Raw genomic sequence first — 14,420 nt, 5'->3', positions numbered from 1 at the left:
GTAAATATAAGTAAATATCCGTACCACAGAAACCAAATCAATAATTCATAAAACATTTGATATAAGTGGTTGTGTATACTGGTACTGTACTTTGTTAATATTTTCTCAGAAATATAAGTACCCCAAAATCCTTGTAGCTCAGCGTACAACAATAAAATTTGAACAAATTATATATAGTAATTTCATGAATGTGGACAGTAATTCTATTTTAAACCAACCTCTATATAATGATTTGAAAAGTTGCATTCAATAAATTTAGCTTTTTCAGTAATTATTTATTTTTGTTCATTATCACAATAAATTTAGTTTACTTGCCTTGATTCATAAAGCCAGGAACGGATTTTGAAGATTCTTCATTCTTCGTCTTTGCTGATCATAGATGAGACAAGATATAATAAAGTGGAATTCATCTTCCCTGTTTCTGTGAGTGAAAAAGCAACCCATGCTAACAGTATTGCAATGAAGCTTTGCAAACAAAATAGCGATATTGATAGTTCAAATGTAAAAGTTTGTAATGGTAAGCTGATATCAGTATTGTTACTTTATGAACAAAACAGAGAGCTATATCGCAATACTGCTGGTTGATTTTTTGTTTCATTCACAGACACAAACAAACCTAACTAGAGGGCGCTCATTCACAGAGAATGCTGGGATATCATTATCGTGTCGGCCATTTTGTCTAAAAATCATGTTGTCCGGTAAGGTCACGGCAGTTCGACCAGTTATTGCCAATATTTCAGTAAGTAACGTGAAATATTTCTAATAATTATGCACAATTGTTGCAGTATACTTATTTGTCGATACCGATCTTTAAAGGTTCGATCAGGATAAAATGGTTTGTCCTGCAACGCTAAACGCCGGTAACAGAGCAATGCACGTACACCAACTTTTACGATGTTGACCTTACTTCAACTTACTTACTTACTCCAATTATGATGTGTGAAATAACATTACTGGTAGTTCTGATGTTGCTTGATAGCATTTGGCATGTTTCGCGAGGCTCTATATGTTGATATCAACAGAGAAATATAAATAACTCCCATGCACCTTCCCTGGAACTGATGCCGTTCACCAATATTGTCATAATTGATGCATTTATATTCGCAATAAAGTAATATTCATGTCGGAATTTTCGACTTCGATTTCGTTCATATTTTGTAAATATTTACACCCATGGTCATTTTAATCAGCTATTTTTTGTTCTCAACAGCAACGAAGTTTGGCACTGTGGCCAGCTAAAAAGAATCAAGAAAATGTCCACCTCCGTAAAGAAAATGTCAAGGTATTTACTATTGTCAATAAACTTTTTAAATAAAATTGCAAGATTTTTAAGATCAGGGTATACATCTTAGATACATGTGTATAATGATTTGCGATAAAAAATTGCATCACTCAAATGTATTTCTAAGGAACGAAAACTAATTTGTTTCATACATTGTATACACACTTATTTTGCATTAATATTTCTAGAAATGTGTATTTTGTAATCACCTCTCGTATTGCAGTGTATCTGAGGGCACCCAATTTGAGGCCAAGGCTTCAAAAACATGCTATTGATTCAATGAAATCATAAAGAGGGTACTGAAGGTAGTCATGTCTGTCATTAAGGTGGTGTGTCTAAGACAATTGCCACCCTTGACTTTGTGAATTTTGAGCCCTGTATTAAACTTTACAAAACAATTCTACACAAACATTTATGATTATAATACAATCGTCATGATGTTTGGAAATATATAAATTTCCAAATTGGTTACTCAATGATTGTATGAATTGGAGAAATCAACCATTATAAATTCGCTGCAATCTGCTATATCAAGCAAGAATTTGGGAAAAATTACACTTGAGACTGCTTTGAGAGATTATTTTAGTTTTACTGGTAGCCATTTATATGGTAGCCAGTGTAATATTGCTATAATAATATGACTAGGTGGTGTGGAATAGATTTCAAGGTAGATCCAAACAAAAAACCCTTCGAGTTCACAAATGATTGATTTTCATTACCTTCCCACAGGTCAGTAAACTGCCAAATGGAATGACAGTCGCATCATTAGAAAACAACTCTCCAATCTCTAAAGTTGGAATTGTTGTCAATGCCGGGAGTCGATACGAGTCAGCTGATAACCTTGGTGTTGCACACTACCTCAGAGCATGTGCTCATTTGGTGAGTGGTATTAAACTTGTTAATGAATCTTATAATTGTGATACCTTTCCTCATACTAGAATACTAGCTACTGTCAAATCATTTTCCCAAACATTTAATTACCCTATTTTGAGCATCACCTGCTGAAAGCCACCACTTATATATAGCAAAAATGACTATTATAGATAAGAGTTCCTTTGGGCCCCCTCACCCATAACTGTAATCCTACTCTAATCCACCCCCTTCTCTGTGCTTCTCTCCCATCTCAATTGTATATACCCTACTTCACTTAGAGCTAATTGAATGGGCATATTGAAATCATTGGGAGCTGGATTGTTAGAGTTGGGGTGAGGGGGTCTTAAGTAACTCTTTCTTAACTCTTTCCTAAGCCTAGTATATACCATAGTGTTGTCAGCAGGTGATAATAATTTTAGCCAGGGATACAAAAATTTTTCTTTTTCTTTTACATATTCACATAGATTTTATTTGCCAGATTGCGAAACGGCAAATTGGTGGGGAAAATGGGGGGGGGGGGGGGGCTTATAAGCTAGTTAAAACTTCTCCCGAGTGATAATTCATGCTGATTTATTCATAAACAAATCGTTGTGTCTTCACCGACTAGCATCATCCAAAATAACTTGAGGATTGGCCGTTACGCCCCGGGGTCACTAATCTCTCTTGGGTGCGTTTACTAAATGGAACAGCATTCGACTCTGCATTTTTACGTGAATATTGGTCTGTACGTTTTGGGGTTATGAAATTATATTCTAAACACAACTGCATTGCGTAGCAGAAAATGATCATGGTTGCGCAATCCGGTCATGCTGTGTTTCACAATTGTTGATTACTCAGTAGCGATTATAATAACGTACAAAAAATAAAAATTTGGAGGGGGTGGCTTATACTGTAGCAGGGGTTTATACTTGGACAACTACGGTAGTGGAATTAAAACCCAGGAAATAATGCATGTACAGTATATAGTCAAGAGTATAGGGATTGCATATAGAAAGCAATTATTACATTTGTTGTTGATCAACACATTACACAACTCGATATGCCTGTATATTGAGTTAGTGCTCAACAATGCTAACCTACCCCTGTAATTTAAATTCTAACTCAAACCTACCCCTGTAATTAGATTTTAACTCAAATCTACCCCTGTATTTAGATTCTAAATCTAACCTACCCCTGTATTTAGATTCTAACCCAAACCTACCCCTGTGTTTAGATTTTTATGCTAACCCATTGCTTTATTACAGACATCACAAGGAGCCTCAAGCTTTGCAATCACCAGAGGTATTGGAGACATAGGCGGTAGTTTTGATGTGACGACTACCAGAGAACATGCTATTTATTCAGTACAGACATTAAGGGGCAAATTGTAAGTTATTGTAATTTCTTATCATTTTGATAATTACCCAACCCACTACAGAGTGAGGCACATTGCTGGTAGTTTTGTGGTTTGGTTTTTCTTGCGTGCTTCATACACATTGACGAAGCAAGATGAATAATAAGTTCCCAGTGTTCTCCACAAGGGGTTTTAGGTGGGCGGCCCGCCCATCAAGTTTTACGGCTGCCTAGTAACTCTCAACACCCGCCCACCAACGTACATCCAGCTGAAATTATTTGTAAAAAGCTTGCATTGTTCTTCCCAAGCCTAAACAAAGGAGTAGTTGCCCAACCCTTTATTTTGCTATTGTTTCAAGAGTCCAAACATAAACAATGACCACTGGAAGTCTGCAAGCAGTTATCAAATGTATTCATGGCAATGTGTCAATCGCCTGAATTCATCGTCGCCCGACATTGTTGCCACTTATTGCTCACAATACGCAACTACAGTGGTTTAAATTTACAGCTGTATTTTTAATAATCGTCTTCTGATCACGAAAGAAAGAAGTAAATACGAACGAAATGTATATGCACAGTAAATAAACAAATATATTAGCAGATTGCATGTAAACTCGAACAAAAATTAAAATTCTAGCCGTATTTACAACGTTCGCTCGATTTTCATCGTGAAAACAGCATGGAGGAGGCAAACTGGTGACCTTTTGGCCTACCCCATTCAACGACCGTCGGCCACCCACCGTTGTTGGCGCTGTAACGATTTAGTATCTAAGTTGCATAGGGGAACAGCGCATTCTGGGTGTTCGTGTACTAAATTCGGAAAGCGGTAATAAACATCAAACATGGCTGCCGGATTAGTTTACCGCGAGTATTTGTAATTGAATAATATTTTAGTTATCTTTTCCATGTTTTTTTTCAATTTATCCATTTTTTATGTCTAATCTTTCGAGAACATAGCAGATTCTTTTCTTTTGCCGATTGCTAGCATTTTTTCTTGAATTCCAAAACAACGTGTGAAAACGCAACGCAACGTATCGTGACCGTACTAGTAAATGCGTAAATGCATCTTACCGTCCGTCGGCACGGGTGAGTACTGATGCCACAAATAAAAAATGTTATGAGTTTTATTTTGACAAATCGTCCGTTTTGGCGTCGGGGACAAATCATCTCGTATATTTTCTACATTATAACTCTTGTACTTGCTCTTGGTTACTCGAATTGCATTTCATGAACGTAGAATAATTTGCGAACGTGTAAATCACCGATTTCAAACTTTTTGCATTTCGTAAATAATAATAGTGACCAATCTGTTTGTATTTCAAAAAATTGTAACATGTTTCAATTAAATTAAAAAGAGAATAGTAAATAACTTAGTGTGTATTGCAGTTCATGACATAAATGCTAGAATGCTGTATGTAAATGACATGCAAATTAATATGCAAATTTATGCTAATTAGGCCGCCCACCAGCTATTTTGGATTGTGGAGAACACTGTAAGTTTGTAAAATCTTCATGTCTATACATGTATTTCAAGAATTCTGTGAGTTGGCGATATCCAATGAAATCTTTCACAGTTTGGTAAACATCAAGCAGGAATTGTTATAAAATTACTCTTTTCCATTTTACTGCTGGGGAGTGCGGATTGAATTGAAACCTAAACCTTGTCTGCCCACCGGACAACTTTGCGACAGTCCGATCCCATTTAAAATGTTCTTCTCTTCAAAGTATGGATTTTTTTTATGATAAACTTTTTTTTTTAGGTGTGCCACCTGTAGTGTATTTTGACCACTTGCTAATTAACTACTGTCCCATGTAAAATCTGCTTGCTAAAGACAGGTAGATGTACCCACATTTTCTATAGTCGCTGTGTTTGCAAGTCAATAGATGAAAAAAGCTAAACTTAAGAACTATTGTCCTTGCATAATGTTTCTCTGATGGGTATCATCTGCCCTCAATTCTAATGCAATATCACTGCAAACAATCATAGGTCGTACAGAGCATAAACAAATGCATCTGTTGAAATTTGGCATTTCATGGGAGTACATCTTTGTATTGGAGATGCTGAGAATCTTGTGTACATTACCGTCGCTTATAATATATATCCCTTGATTTCCCATAATGCAATGTGTGGAATGCGAGTGAAAACGTTCGTATTGGAGATGCTGAGAATTGTGTGTACATTACTGTCTCTTATAATATCCCTAGATTTCCCATGATGCAATGTGTGGAATGCGAGTGAAAACAATGTACAATGTATAAGATGTTGAGAATTGAAGACATTGCATATTCTTCTTATTTGTTGATTACAGAGACAAAGCAGTGAATTACATGACGCACGCCATCTCATCGCCATCCTTCAGACCGTGGGAAGTGGAGGAAACCCTATCACGGATACAGTTTGAGGTAGGACTGGCCAAACAGCAGCCACAGATAGGTAAGAACACATCGTCTTCTTGCTTAAAGTGTTGTGATGTGTGAATAATCTTAGTGACTAATTTCAAACTGCAAAAGCATTCACCCCCAAATCACCAGCATGTATACTGAAGCCCCAATTTTTTTTCATTTTATGTAACCAATGTATTTCTCAAATGTTGCATGAGGACAGCATGACAGGGTGATTTACATACAGAATGCTGAATTTGAATTGCCATCTTTAGATCATTTATGCTTTTTTCATAAAAACTTGTTTTTATCATTGCCTACAAGTCTGGATGAAAATTATGAGTGTATATATTGTTGATGACACCAAAATAATGTTGATCAAGCCCACATAATTTATGAAAAGTTTATGGAAAAATTATAATTTAGGTATGTAAATCAGATCATTTCAAACAATATTTATTTACATGTAGCAAACAATTCTGTTCTGTTTCTAGATGTGTTGGAACGATTACATGCTGCCGCTTACAGGACGTCACTGAAAAACTCGCTTTATTGCCCCGACAGTAACGTTGGAAATATCACACCAGAAACTTTGAGAGAGTTTGTTGCTAAACATCACAATGTCAGCAATATGACATTAGTTGGGCTCGGTAAGTGACTGAGGCATATCCACTCCTCGAACATTTGGTATGCCTTGTTTTGTCAGTTTGTTTAAATATGTGTCTTTTAGTTTCATCACTCCCCACAAATTCTGGTCTGTTTTCAGTCTGGGTAGTTGTGGTGGGATTTGATTGTTGAAAGTAAATTGTTGCAAGTGTAACTTTGTTAGATTCTGCTATCCAGAGAGCTTAGTGATTTTTTTTTTTTTGACTCCCATGTGCGAAGCACAAAATGGGAGTCTTTGCAGTTAGTGTGTCTGTATGTGTGTGTGTATGTGTGTATGTGTGTATGTGTGTGTGTGTGTATGTGTGTCCGACTGTTCCACTGCTATCTCAAGAACCATACATCGGTTTTTGATGAAACTTGGTGCATAGATGCTCTGGGCCAATGCGCAGATTTGATTAGGTTTTGGTAAAAATCCATGCTCGTTAATTACCTTATTTGCATGATAATTAGCTAATTTTTAGCTGTTCTATGACTGTTCCACTGATATCTAAAGAACCACTCATTGGATTTTGATGAAACTTGGTACATAGATGCTCTGAACATATGCGCAGATTTGATTAATTTTTGGTAAAAATCCGTGCATATTAATTACCTAATTTGCATGATAATTAGCTATTTTTTAGTGGTTCCATGACTGTTCCACTGATATCTAAACAACCACTCATTGGATTTTGATGAAACTTGGTACATAGATGCTCTGAACTCATGCTAGGTTTTGATTAGTTTTTGGTAATAATCCGTGGATACTAATTACCTAATTTGCATAATGATTAGTCAATTTTCGGTTTTTCCACTGATATCTCAAGTACTTATCATCACATTTCAATGAAACTTGGTACATAGATGTCATACGACACTGCACAGACCTGATAGTTTTTATGGTAATATCAGTACATATTAATTACCTAATTTGCATAATTAATTAATTTTCAGCATTTGATATAAGTAGTTAGCATTACATTTCAATGAAACTTGGTACTTACATACTCAAGGACTATGCAGAGATTGATTGTTTTCGATAAATATTTGTGCATATTAATCACCTAATTTGCATAATTAGTTAATTTTCAGCTTTTCCACGGGTATCTCAAGTACTAATCATCGCATTTCAATGAAACTTGGTACATAGATCCTTTAGGACTATGCAGAGACCTGATTAGTTTTAGGGTAAATAATTGTGCATATTAATTACCTAATTTGCATAATTAATTTTCAGCTTTTCTACTGATATCTAAAGTACTAATCATCACATTTCAATGAATCTAGAATTATGCAGACCCAATTAGTTTCCGGTAAATATTTGTGCATATTAATCACCTAATTTGCATAATTAACCAACTTTCACACTGATATCTCAGGTACTATACATCACATATCAATGAATGTACATGGATGCTGTAGGACAATAGACAGACCTGAATAATTGTGGGTTAAAATCTGTACATATTAATTACCTAATTTGCATAATTAACCAATTTTAAGCTTTCACACTGATATCTAAAGTACCGTAAAAACTCCAAAATTTCGACCGGTTTTAAATAATTGGTGTTAGATATGTGACGTGTTTTTAGAGTCAAAATTAAGGTGCATTTTCGGACGGTCGAATTTTTCAGAATAGAAATCAGCAAATGAAAAAATGGGGATGATAGACAGTGTGCTTCATTAGTTTTTAAAAAATGCAATGTCCGTCAATTGACGTAAACTTGCTCATGTTTCACGGTAAAAGCAAAGGTCGTGGCCGAGTTGTAACTCAAAATCTAAACAAAGTCATCAATCGGTGAGTATTATGACAAGCAAAACAAAACATCAAGACGCGGAGAAGAGGTCAGCACAAAACTAATAGGTCAAAAGACAAAGCTGTCTCACACTACCTAGAAAAACTTGCGAATGTTCGAAGTACAGGTACCCATTGGACAAAAGATGCATGGAAGTTTAGCAAACTATCCCCCCGACCCAGTGCAATGTATCCGGTTAGAATCAAAGCTCACGTGTCCGTTATTTGAGGGACCAAATTCTGCCGTAAATTCGCCCTTGGATTAAAAAATAAAATGGGATTTAAGAAAATAAAATGGGACTTTTAAGGTGTATTTTGGCGTCATTTTTTGGACATTTCAATCAATCCTGCCGGCTAAAATAGAGTAAGTTTTACCGTAGTCATTGACGTTTGTCTATTCAAGAGTACACGTGTATGATTTTTATCGTGACTAGCGTGAGCGGGTAAGCTTCCTTTCGAGAATGAGCTGTTATCACTGTGAACAATGTTAAATTATTCTTCAGATGACCAGTTTATTTTTTAAAAACAACTAATTTTTTTATTTAAAAAAATCATGCCGTTTTCGCATCAAAATCCAAGCCAAAATATCGTACTACAACATCAATCTATTTAAATAAGCTATGGTAATTTGAACACGTTGGCATCATCCAGCTTTTTGATTGGTTAATTAGCGATTTGACCTATTTGACCTAAGAGAACATGGCGGATATCCTACAGCATCAAACGTTTATACGAGACCGGAATCATTCGCTTACGATGAAACTAAGTTGACTTTTATTTGTATTTCATAACCATTCAACAAATTTATTTTGTGTACATTATTATAATCACTACTGAGTACAGTAATAATCAACAATTCAGAAACGCAGCATGCCGAGATTTTTGTGTTCGTTTTTATTTGAAACTTCGTTTATTTAGAATATATTTTCGTTACCAATAAAATAAAAATCTCTCAGTCAATCAGAAACTCGGATTCATGCCTTCGAGGAAGGTCCCGTTTGAACGCTCACATCGTTTTTTTTTCGTTTGGGGGAAAACTAAAACTGGTCGCAATTTTCGAATAAGAATGAGTCGGCAATTTTTAGTGGAGTCGAAAATTTGGAGGTAAATAAAACACCGAAACCCGGCAAATAAATAGCCGGTCGAATTTTTAGAGGGGTCAAAATTTTGGAGTTTTCACGGTAATAATTATTCCATTTCAATGAAACTTAGTACAAAGATGCTCTAGGACAATGTACAAACCTAATTAGTTTGGGGTAAAAATCTGTTCATATTAATTCCCTAATAAGCATAATAATTCATAATTTTTTGGTTTTTTGGTTCTAATCACATTTCAATTAAACTTGGAGACATAGATTTTCTGTTACATTGCGCAGACCTCATTAGTTTTACACTCAAATCTGGTCATATTAATTTTCTGATTTGCATAATTAGTTTTCAGCTAAGTAATTTCAAATTATATTTAATGTGTCTCCAATACTCTCAGCACATGGGAGTTCTTTCTAAGCTTTCTTTGATTTTTTTTAAATCTTTCCTCGTTTGCATTGTTTTAGGTGTGGACCATGGCCAATTAGTAGGGTATGGTGAAAAGCTGTCGTTACCTCTTGGTAGTGTTGTAGAGAAACAAGCATCAGTGTATGGCGGAGGTATGTCACATGTGAATGTAATGATGGCTACCGGGTGGCCATTTTGCTTCTGAACTCTAAAGTGTACTGTTATAGCTGGATAAGCATTGACAGATCTGATTGAAACTTAGGACAACAAAATAATTGATTTGTTTCTTTTCAGCGTGTGTGTCGGATCGAATGAGGCCGCTCACAATTGTTTCCATGTTTTTACCAAAATACTGTTCAAATGAAAGAAAAAACTGCAAAAATAAAAATTCCATGAAAAAATGGTGTCAAATATAGAAACAAATGTTTTTTAGCCTTGTGTACAGTAGGCAAAACAATAAGAAATAAAGAGCACATATACAACTAAATTTTGTACATAACTATATAAGTGAACAATACCTGAAGAGTATTTGTGTTCATTCTTTGATGGACATGAATTGTCAGTGAACTATAACCTCCGAACAATTTTCTTCATTATTGTGTATACAAAAATATTTTTGTTTGGAAAATTACAGGTGAGCATAATAGAAATCCAACTCGGGATGCTTTCACCCACGTCGCTGTAGCAACAGAAGGAGTCGCTTTGAACAGCAAGGATTTATTAGCGGCCGGTGTTCTACAGTATTATCTGACTGGTGCCCCAAATATTAAACGTGGATCTCTGACGGCCACGTCTAGACTAAACCAAAGGGTTGCTAAAGCCATCAATGTACCATTTGCAGTAAGTATCTTTGTACCCAAGAATCAACTTGTGTTCATGTAAGTTTTAAAAACACTGATTGACTGAAATTTACCAGTTACATGATGTGATCGCTCTATAGACCGAACTCAAAACTGACTGAATTTCATTCCTGAATTGAAGGATTTTACTGTTTATAATAGATAAGGAAAAGCAGCAATTTGTGTCCACATGCATGTATGTGGAACGACCTTCAATACTCTTCACGGTACCCCATTCGGAATATGGCATACAATATTGATGAAATCCACACTTCAAACAATAACCATTTTCTGACAGGTTTGTAGAGGGACTGTGACAACCAATGAGAAAAGAAATGATAAACAACTATTTAATGCAATTGTTTCATTTCAGACTAGCTGTATTAACGTAAACTACAGTGACAGTGGTCTGTTTGGAGTCTATGCCGTATCACAGCCAGACAGCGTTGCACCAGTAAGTACATGTTAATTTATGTAATGACTATCTTATATCACAATGCTGTCATTGAACTTGGCAGATTGTCCTTTAATTATATTACGAACATTATAAGGTTATTACGAAGATACCTCAAACTAAGCACGAAGACATTAGAGCGGCAGTATCGACCGACACGCAGCCGAGGTCGATGCGACAGCGTACTGTCTGAGTGCATACTTTGAGGTATCTTCGTAATAACCTTATTATTATACATCTTTTCCCTTCAAGGATACATCATGGAAATGCCGAAATCCAAAAAGTTTATAACAGAATCAGCGAACTTCTTTGTATGGAGTCCGGTCAAATCCTTGTGGCAGCCATGTTTGTTTTTATTATTAGAGGACGCTTATGCGCGTAATCATTCCATATTTGGAATTCGCATTTCCAAATATGGTAGTATGAAAATACCCCGTAAAATACCGCAAAATTACGGCACGCTGTAACGTATGGCGTTACGGCGACAGACGTATAATAATATATATTATTAGTGTGTTCAATTATGTTGTAAGTTTAGGCTTGTACTTGTTGCTAGTTTTCAAAATGTCTGGGATTAAGATATAAGAAACAGAAACAAAAAATATAAAGTGTTTCTTTCCTTTGGAAGAGCGATTTTCTATTTCTGTGCCTGCATGCTGCAAAAACATGTCTTGGAACCTAATTCTGAGTTCAGCTGAAAGTCCTCTCCCACAGGAAACTGAGGATGCCAGACTTATGAAAAGGGTTTTTATCGCTGTCTTAAATTGAAGGTCTATCTAATATCGGCAATAACTGATTAAACAACAGTATTGTCGCAAATGGACGTCTGTTGTATATCGGCCATAACAGATTTCATGATGTATTGTGGAGGGAGGATTGGATACAGGTCCCAAACGATGTGATCAGATGATGCCATCTTGCCTTACCATAAAATAACACAAGTCCATATTGAATTTATTTGATCAGATGCTGAAAGCATTGATGTCAGAGTTTTCTGCTGCAGCTAAAGGTGTTGATGGACAAGGTGTTGACAGGGCCAAGTGAGTTCTTTCTTCCACTCATTTCAGTACTGTATTATGTTAGTCTTGTGTCTCGCTCTTTCTTTGAAGGATGTATAGAAAAACTGGTGAATTTTCAATCTTGAGAATTATCCTGACTCTTCATATTGACTTTTCTGTCATAAAAGGGAGACTTCCAAGCCCAGGGATTGCACCTAGGAATCATAGGACACTATTGTTTGTTGTTTACAAAATTAATCTATCTTTTGTTAGCCATTGTTATTTTAATCCAGAAAGTAAATTTGTTGCGAGATTAGGCTTAACTGGAAGTGCCCCTTTAAAGAAAACAATGAAATCTTACTAACAGTGTACACTGCTACAAAGTGTCATGGTTTTTCCTGACTTGGAACGTGTTTTACCATGGTAAACAAAAACTAATAATTGTGTTTTTACAGGAACCAGCTTAAGGCCAGTCTTCTGATGGCGTATGAGAATCCTGATGATATCTTTGAAGACATAGCACTGCAAGCCACTACAACAGGAAGTTATGTATCGATTGAGGAAGTCGTCAATAAAGTAGATAGCATTAATGCTCAGGATGTCTCTAATGTAAGGATCACTTATTTTCCTTTGTCACTAGGTGGTCCTCTTCCACATTTTGGCTACTCTTTGAGAAAATCCTGGTTCAGTTTAGTTAGGTTTCAAGCTTACACCATACCTTGTCTTTTGAATATACGTGGTTAGATGGAAATGTCCATCCATAGTAAAGGCCTCTATGCTTTTGAAATGAGAGTGAACATGATATTTAACTTTTGTTCTTAATTTGTGCAATCAGAGTTTAGTTTAGACTAGACGATTTATAGAATTTTATTTTAAATAGGGAAATTATTGTCCACTTCTTTTTGTGAAATTCCAAAGCACGGGCATGTACAGTGTACATGTGTACTTCGTTTTGCGAAAAGTGGTCTGCTTTATCTGAATATACCCTCGTTCTGTCAATTTTCAACCATGGAACATGAGGGTGGCGTAAATCAATCAACGAAATATTTGTGATGATAATCTCTCTGAAGTTTAAGATCACATCATTCTTAAACAATGTAAACTTATGTCTGTGTAAATTAAAGTGCAAAGTAAAGAAAATTAACTACTTACTCATGAGTTTAACCTTGCTTTCCTCAATGTGTGAATACTCCATTGACTTGCACTGCAAATTTGAAAAGTGTCATTCCATGTTCTAAATTATTGAATCCTTGAACTCACCGTAACATCACTTTCTCTTCAAGTATTCGTCCCCTCTCTCTCCCCAACTAATAACACTTACTATTCTATTTTTTTTTTTTTTTTTTCAGCTTGCTAAGCGCATATTCACGAAGAAGGCCACACTGGCAGCTTCCGGTAATCTTATCAACACACCATACGTCGAAAATCTTCTTTGAAATGAACAACTCCACAACTAAACTGAGTGACTGATGTATATTATGATAATTCAACGACAGTGCTTTTTATTGTTGTCTTGCTTTATAACAGTTATTGTCTGTTTTCTTCTCTGAAAAAAAAAATTGTACTTCATCTCTTCTGAAGATTTTGTTCAGCGTGTGGAAGACATGATCATATTTTATCAAATCAAATAAATGGTTTGCCATCCCCTAGGTTTATTGTTTTGTTTTTTATTCCAGTAAAATATTACGTGTGTGTTCTTACACTTGAGGATGGATTCAATGTTCTGCAACTCCAGCATGGGAAATCACTCTAATAAATGAACGCTAAAGTGAACACTATGTGTTCTAGAATTTCCCTTGTTTGTTTGGTTTGTCAGAACAAATAGAAATTTAAAGAATGAAAAAAAAAAACCCTTTAAACTCGATTTTTTGTTTTTGGAGTTAGAGGTGGGTGGTATTTTAAACTGTTTTTGCTGCTATAAATTTTTTCAATTTGACGAGTCATCCAATCCCAATGAAATAACTGCGACAAACTTTTAATTTTTTTTTCCTACTCTATTTTATGAAAATAAAAGCGTGTTTAATTAAATATTTTTTTGCGCATGACACTTATTTTGCATTCATCTTTTGGACAAACTAGAAAACTCGCTTGAGCAGCGAGTGTGTGGAGCGTTCAAATCTTTAGAGTTTCATCTTGCCATGGGTACAAATTTAAATGAATAATTCTCACTATTACAAATTCTGCAACTGTCACACAAGATTTCTATGGGCTCTGTGCGCGCTGCTGTGGAACGCCGGTCGAGCCGGTGAAAATTCGAGAAAACAACACAAACTCAACTTTGAAGTAATCCCGAACAGCCAAATTTATATATGTTACACACGTAGGG

The 14,420-nt window shown here is 35.6% G+C and overlaps 1 protein-coding gene across 1 annotated transcript; it reads left to right on the top strand.

Annotated features, from left to right (window-relative positions):
- The first annotated feature begins 650 nt into the window (after positions 1 to 650).
- LOC100370424 (cytochrome b-c1 complex subunit 2, mitochondrial-like) lies at positions 651 to 13,743 on the top strand. The gene is made up of 12 exons (XM_085502258.1): positions 651 to 739; positions 1,211 to 1,282; positions 2,012 to 2,161; positions 3,400 to 3,521; positions 5,797 to 5,921; positions 6,364 to 6,519; positions 9,863 to 9,955; positions 10,438 to 10,643; positions 11,016 to 11,096; positions 12,063 to 12,136; positions 12,550 to 12,703; positions 13,444 to 13,743. The coding sequence occupies exons 1-12, from the start codon at positions 689 to 691 to the stop codon at positions 13,528 to 13,530; spliced, it is 1,371 nt and encodes a 456-aa protein (XP_085358384.1). The 5' UTR covers positions 651 to 688; the 3' UTR covers positions 13,531 to 13,743.
- Positions 13,744 to 14,420: the final 677 nt, after the last annotated feature.

Source organism: Saccoglossus kowalevskii, chromosome 8 (assembly GCF_978046115.1).
Source record: "Saccoglossus kowalevskii chromosome 8, keSacKowa6.1, whole genome shotgun sequence".
Taxonomy (NCBI): Eukaryota; Metazoa; Hemichordata; class Enteropneusta; family Harrimaniidae; genus Saccoglossus; species Saccoglossus kowalevskii.
This window is presented reverse-complemented; position numbering and strand designations above follow the sequence as displayed.

Bases quoted from the DNA above. Each gene is read 5' to 3' on its own strand.
- LOC100370424 (XM_085502258.1), top strand. From the start codon at position 689: ATGTTGTCCGGTAAGGTCACGGCAGTTCGACCAGTTATTGCCAATATT. The intron at 3,522-5,796 runs GTAAGTTATTGT...TGTTGATTACAG, and splicing joins CAGACATTAAGGGGCAAATT to AGACAAAGCAGTGAATTACA. The intron at 6,520-9,862 runs GTAAGTGACTGA...GCATTGTTTTAG, and splicing joins TATGACATTAGTTGGGCTCG to GTGTGGACCATGGCCAATTA.